Source organism: Xenopus tropicalis, chromosome 2 (assembly GCF_000004195.4).
Source record: "Xenopus tropicalis strain Nigerian chromosome 2, UCB_Xtro_10.0, whole genome shotgun sequence".
Taxonomy (NCBI): domain Eukaryota; kingdom Metazoa; phylum Chordata; class Amphibia; order Anura; family Pipidae; genus Xenopus; species Xenopus tropicalis.
This window is the reverse complement of record NC_030678.2, coordinates 146,770,100-146,777,010: the sequence shown is the minus strand read 5'-3', so window position 1 is coordinate 146,777,010 and position 6,911 is coordinate 146,770,100. Positions and strand designations below refer to the sequence as shown.

Here is a 6,911-nt window from a genome sequence, read left to right as displayed (position 1 = left end):
GATCCCCAACCCCTTGGATGTTGCTCTCAGTGCCCCCAAACCAGGTAGTTATTTTTGAATTCCTGACTTGGGGGCAAGTTTTAGTTGAATAAAAACAAGATTGATTACCAAATAAAGCCCCTGTAAGCTGATAGTGTGCATAGAGGCTGCCCAATAGCCAATCACAGCCCTTATTTGGCTCTTCCATGAACTTGGCTACATGAAACCACCACTATAGATTTTATACTTGCCTTTAAAGTTATAGAAGGACATGCGCTGTACATCATGTTCAACCTTTATTCACTGTTAAAATAAACCATTTCTGCACCTTAAGGGACAGTCTTGTTGCCTGGAAAGATCTAATGGTTAAAGCATTAGACAGTTTATTGTCCTCTTTTATATTTATACAGTGTTACCATATCCTCCAGTAAATATTTCTTCTCTATTGTAAACAGTCCTTGGCCAATCTTTCCTTATAACCTTCCATACGTTTTATCAACAAGGTTTTTAAAAGTGTATCCTGCAGCAGTGTAATTCTATGCCCTTTATCCGCTTAGTTGTTCAGTTCAGTTTCAGCAATGTCCCTTCTGAGTGCTGGAAACCAAAGCTGCACGGCATATTCTAGATGGGGCTTTACCTCTGCTTTGTAATGTCCCTCTCCTCTCCATACAGGATAATCTCTTCAGACTATCTAATGCTGAATATTAGATTATGTTTTACAGGGCATAGTCATCAATATACCCAGGGAATATGGCATTTTCCCATCAACAAATGAGGGAGAGGAGGGAGGAAAACGCCGCCATTAGAATGCTTCAGCCCATATCTCTGCTGACACTAACTTTGTGACTGATAAAGAATAAATTCTGTGTAGGCAGATTTCCTATTCTCCCCCCCACTCCCTTCCCTTCAGTTGTCCATGAAGGATGTTGTGAAGCTATTTGTTACCCTTCATTCCGGTACCAATGTAGTTAAAGCTCTAAAGCGGGTCTTATCCCCTATGTACTGTATTATTGTTTAGAGCCCAGCTGCAGGTACCGCCCCCTGACTTGGATGCTGTCTTTGTTCTGTTGGTCTGTCTTTTGCTCAGAACCCACATACGTGTCTAATAAACCTTACCTTCTTACCTCAAATCACCTTTGGTATCACACTTTTCCATAAGAGGACCATACCCAGCATGTTTACGTAAATATCTTGAGGATGTCTTAAAGGAAATGAGCTGTAAAAATGCAGAAGGAGATGCTGCTATGGGGGGGTGACTAGATCACTTGAATTTATTAGACACCTCTAATAAATACATGTTGCAGGGCATTTAAATGAAACTGCATTCAGTTCAGCCCTGCTAGCTGGATTCTCTAGACATGTCCCTGAATCTTCTGGGTGACCCTACGCTATAGCGGCTTTCTCTGTGCTGCTGTTTATACCATTAGGAAACTAAGTGATGATGTTTCTTTGCCTGCTTTGGGCCCTTTGATCACAGATTTTGAGGCCTAACTGCTTTCATCACTAATTCGTCTCTCAAGTTATTCAGCATGGGAGCCCCCTCAAGATCAGACTCAGTGTTTGAGAAGATACACGACAGAAGACACATTAGTCAACACATGATTTTATTAACAAGAGCAGGAGAAAGGGTTTGCACATGTAGGCTGATGGTGCCAAACTGCACCCATGGGTCCCCCAGGGCTGTGTGCATGATAGGAGAGCAATACAAAAGCCTGTATCCTTGAGTTGCCATGACAAAAGGGAGTGGGCACTTTCTGACTAAACAAGTAAGGTAATTTGGTATATTTACAAACAAATTGACTGTTAGATGTGGCAGTGAGTATTTGGGACATGGTTCTGCCAAAGCTCATGTTTCCTTTCCTGCTCCACAAGCTCCTCATCCATTGTAACCTGTCCTAGCCATGAATGGAATAGCCAGCATGAATGTCTTGTGAACTTTCATTTCTTCCTCCCAAAGCGTTGGGGTACGGCCATGCTCCAGAACTGAGGCGCCATGGAATCCCAGCCTCGTGAGTGGATCCTGCTGTCTCCTAACATCGAACTTCGCTCGTCTCTACCAAATCTGAAGTAGAAAGGAGGTTGAGGAAAAGAAAAGTTAAAGAAAGTCAAAAATGTATTTCAACCCCCAACTCCCCCCCCTCCCCCATGGAAGCTTCTTTCTGCCCAGAAATGCCAGTCTATAGATGGAAGGAAAGGCCCTAACTAAGAGAGAAATTTGCTGCTAGCTACCGCTTGGGATCTGTACAGCCACAGGCAAAGTTTCTAGCCCTTTAACCCTTTGCAACCAATCAGATGTTTATAGCTGCAGTAGAGCAGCAAAACTGTGCATCACCCTGCTAGTATTTTAGAAAAAGGTTTCATCCATTTTTAGAATCTCCCAAATAAGATTAATTTAAACGAATTTGTTTCATACTAATCTGTGAGTTGTTTGGGTATGTAGCTGATCATACATTTGCACAGCTGTGTTTCAGGCCTGAGCTGTAGCCATTCTACCAGTACAGCTGGATGCGTTTTTGTGGTCTTAAATCCCTGGAAATCTTTAGTCATAGATGTCCCCATGGATAGAACATAGATCATGGAACATGGAACTGTTGGTGGATACCTGGAAATGGATCAGTAAGCAGAACTGAAGGGTTTATTGTGTATAAAGCTTGACGATGATAATATTGTAAAATCCATTGGTGACCAGCTCTGTCTACATGGTGGTAAGATATATTAAATACTAAATATTTTTTGCAGATTTAAATTAAACTATTAAATTAAGACTATTTAAATGAAGTCGAGTTTGTGAAGCCCTTGGAAAGGTGGCACGCCAAAAAATGCATTAGAGGGTGCACATTTGGCCTCTGGTCAGATAAGCTGGCAATGTGCCAATATCAAAGTTCCGCTCTGTCAGTCACTACCCACTGTCTGCTTACTGTAAAGCTGTGCTTTAACAAAGACTCCCTCATACCCCTGTTCCCTTGCCCACCGCCCAAGTCCTTCACATTTACTCTTGGTATCACCATCTCTGCTGGACCAATGCTTGCCCATAAATGTAGAGCTAGTGCTGCATGTGTCGGCTACTTCTCTGCATCTTGAGCAAGTTTCCTACTTATGTAATGGGAAAAATTAACTAATACGAAATGTTTTTTCTTCTCAAACTATTTCTACTCTACAGCACTCTACCTTCCTATAGCACTGTTTCATAAAACACAAAGATCAGTTGCACCCTGTATATTGCTCCTATAAGTGATAAATATGTACATTCATTTTCTAGCCTCTGAACTGCAATATGTGGTCTGCTGGCTTGCACCTGTCCCCAAACACTTAAACTGGGCTTGCGGGAAGCTATGGTTTTTGCCTTATTTCAGGGGCCCTAGAGATTTGTTTACTAATCTGTTAGTGATTACTCTTCCTTGGAGATTCTTGCAAAGTGTAGTCAAAACACAAATCCCCACCCTGATACCTTCCACCCTTCTCCAACTATGGGGAACCATAGTGCTTTAGGAGCTTCCCTGACATGTTTATTTGTCAAATAAATGGGCCAAAATGTTAAACTGTTTTCTGCAAAACTCAAACCTTCCACTCATTTGCCTTTTTTCAAAATAACTACAAATGCCACTTTCCTGGGTATTAATGCCACTTTCCTGGGTATTAATGTCACTTTCCTGGGTGTTAATGCCACTTTCCTGGGTATAATGCCACCTTCCTGGGTGTTAATGCCACTTTCCTGGGTATTAATGCCACTTTCCTGGGTATTAATGTCACTTTCCTGGGTATTAATGCCACTTTCCTGGGTATTAATGCCACTTTCCGGGGTATTAATGTCACTTTCCTGGGTATTAATGTCACTTTCCTGGGTATTAATGTCACTTTCCTGGGTATTAATGCCACTTTCCTGGGTATTAATGCCACTTTCCTGGGTATTAATGCCACTTTCCTGGGTATTAATGTCACTTTCCTGGGTATTAATGCCACTTTCCTGGGTATTAATGTCACTTTCCTGGGTATTAATGCCACTTTCCTGGGTATTAATGCCACTTTCCGGGGTATCTCCAGCTGAGGCACATATTTCCCTCTAAGTTAAGGGAACTGACAGTTCATTTGATGGAGAAGCAGATTATTGAAAAGATCCAACATTTGACAGCTCTCTCAAATGATTAATCAGCCTCAGGATGCTTTATTCAATTCAGCATATATTAAATAGAAGGGTGACATCCCAACCTTGGGTGAGTGGAAAGGAGGTCAGTAATTTATTCTGTTTTGATCCCTACAAGAGGTGACATTATTCAATACAAATAAGTGACCAATTATACCTAAACCTTAATTAAATTAGGAATACATTCCACTGACCAATCATGGAAGACAGGGTAGACCATTTGCTCCCCTCTGAATACTGCCCCCCTATTAATGACTACTGGAATACTAAGAGGCACATAACCTTTCCTGTTGTAATGGATCCTAAGGTTGCATTACTGGGGCCAATCAATTACATAGTCCTCAAAAAGCCACACTAAGGTATTGATCCGCACTCTTAATTTTTGAAAATAAATGGTCAAAACAGGGCTTAGCATGATGGATAAAATTTGGTCATTAAGTAAACTTTAAGTAGCTCAGAGCTGGCAAAATATTGCAGGAAACTCCTTGCCCCCCCGCCATTGCTTGCTCTGGCAATTGCTTGAAAGTGCCCCTGGAAATGTTTCCAGGTGATGGTCACTTAATACATGATCTCCAAGCTTTCTGTCACTTTGAGGTGTTGCCATGGAATGTGAAGCAATGTGTCCCACCCCTTAAGCTACTAAATTTGTGTGCGCCAAAGCTCCCCAAAACACTGCATATGCCATTGCCCTAGGGGCTATCGGTGCGGCTACTGAAAGCGTCTCCAGCAGCAGCTTTTAGAGTTACAAGAATACATGCTGGGGCATTACGTTCAGGTCCTGGCTGACCCATATGCTACAGCTCCTAACAAATCTATAAGAGAATATTGGCAAATCCATCAGCCTTTTGGGCAACCTGCTTTTTCAGTCTGCCACTCACCTCTGGGGCTGAAAGAGAAAGGAGCTCCGGGCAGATCTGTTGTGAAGAATTGTCCTCAGCAAAGCATTCAGCGCCGTCTTCTCATCAGCTGTCGGTTGTGACATAAAACTTGTCTCATCCGTCTGTAATAACAGTAAATTGTATGGGCAATGATAGCAACAGCAATGGCAACTCAAAGGCTTCACACAAGTCCATATAGGGGCTACCAAATAGCCAATCACAGTCCATATTTGGCACGCCGGTATCTTTTTTTATGCTTATGTTGTTCCCTAACTCTTTTCACATTTGAATGTTGCTCACGGGTAAAAAAAAAAGTTGGGACCCCCAATCTAACTTCATTGACATGGGATGTACTAAGGCTAATTATCTTGATTATTACTATTATTAATACTCCCCTCTATACACAGCCAGAGAATACACTGCGGATATATGGATAAATGCAATGTATAATGTGCTCTGTAACCCTTACACTTTCAGCTTCTCTATTTCCATATAACACATTAATAGCAGCAGTTGCATTGTTAGGAAAGGCCACACTTTTTTTCTGACCATTATTCTCCCCATGTACAAAGCAGGACCAGTCCCATGCACGAGAAATGCTTTATTCCATACCGTAGAACACAGCACCTACTAATGCACTGGAGACTCTTATCTGAAATACAATTTTATTTGTATCTTTCTTCTAGCCAAGTTTTGGTCTTTAGATTTTACAGGTAAGGGATCAATTAGCTGGAAACCCATTATCCAGAAAGCTCTGAATTACAGGAATTCATTAAATTAATTAATTAATAAATTATAGACTCCATTTTAATCAAATAATTCAAAATTTCCCTTTTCTCTGTAATAATAAAATAGTACCTTGTATTTGTTTCCAACTAAGACATAATTAACCCTTATTGGAGGCAAAACAATCCTATTGGGTTTATTTAATGTTTAAAGACCCTGTATCTGGAAAACCCTAAGTTTCAAGTATTCTGGAAAATAGGTCCCATACCTGTAGTATAAGTCAACAGTAAATAATAATGATACTATTTGCTTTATTCATACAGCACCAGCATATGAAACAATGGTTTACTGCAAAGCTTACAATCTAATACCGTATCCCAGATACATGGGCTGCAGGGTCAGTTACCCTTCCTGGAGCACTAGAAGGAAACCCATGCAGATAGTGCCCCAATCAGAATTGGTGTGTGTGTATGTAAGCCTAGCTTACTATGATTTATATCAAATAATGAACTAGGCTGCTGCCAGAAACCCTGAAATACTACATTTATATAAAATTAGTGTCAGCTTCATTCAGGCATCAAATCTCTCCAAGCAAATAAATGTATGAAATGAATCTCCTAATTGAAGACACATTTGTCATAAAGCTTTAAGCCCCCTAGAGATGTGTTGCCAGTAGGAGCCCACATCCCAGAACATACCTGTGGATCCTGGTAACTAGGTGGCACCTCCAGAAAGTTGTCTGACAGCTCTTCCCCTGGCTGATGAGAGCGGGCACCCCTGGCACACACAAGGAGAGCAAGAAGCATGAGACTGAGTGGCTGCATGGCTGGGAGTGTGAGGCGTGATAGGCTCCCAAGCCGTGTATATATAATAGGAGAGTCCCAGGAGGAGGGGCTGGAGGGGCGGCAAGATAGAAAGGTGATTAATCTGTAGAGTGCAAATGCACATGTGGCTGTCAGAAACCAGCGGCTGGGATGTGACCCTGGAGAGGTGAAATACCCCCTTGGGTCTCAGCAAAGCTCACCTCCCTCTTATTACTTTGATAAATCCAGCTAAATTGAGCTTAAAACCCTTTATGAACAGTTAATTGAAAGCTGTTTGTTCTGCTAATGTACTGGGATCCCAAAGGGAAGGGTTGTGAATGATTTGTTAATTTCTTCCTCAGAGTAATTCTTACAAATACATGA

At 41.5% G+C, this 6,911-nt stretch overlaps 1 protein-coding gene across 1 annotated transcript; it reads right to left on the bottom strand.

Moving 5' to 3' along the window:
- Nucleotides 1-1,562: 1,562 nt before the first annotated feature.
- npff (neuropeptide FF-amide peptide precursor) lies at nucleotides 1,563-6,587 on the bottom strand. Its single transcript, XM_004911938.3, has 3 exons — nucleotides 6,423-6,587; nucleotides 4,999-5,120; nucleotides 1,563-2,041 (listed from the first exon to the last, which is right to left on the bottom strand). Exons 1-3 carry the CDS (start codon nucleotides 6,546-6,548, stop codon nucleotides 1,918-1,920), a joined length of 372 nt encoding a protein of 123 aa, XP_004911995.1. The 5' UTR covers nucleotides 6,549-6,587; the 3' UTR covers nucleotides 1,563-1,917.
- Nucleotides 6,588-6,911: the final 324 nt, after the last annotated feature.

What these genes read in the sequence shown, in the direction of transcription:
- npff (XM_004911938.3), bottom strand. Translation starts at nt 6,548, where the DNA reads ATGCAGCCACTCAGTCTCATGCTTCTTGCTCTCCTTGTGTGTGCCAGG. An exon ending in CTAGTTACCAGGATCCACAG is followed by an intron (nt 5,121 to 6,422) that starts GTATGTTCTGGG and finishes CTGTTATTACAG; the next exon opens with ACGGATGAGACAAGTTTTAT. An exon ending in TTTCTCTTTCAGCCCCAGAG is followed by an intron (nt 2,042 to 4,998) that starts GTGAGTGGCAGA and finishes TTTCTACTTCAG; the next exon opens with ATTTGGTAGAGACGAGCGAA.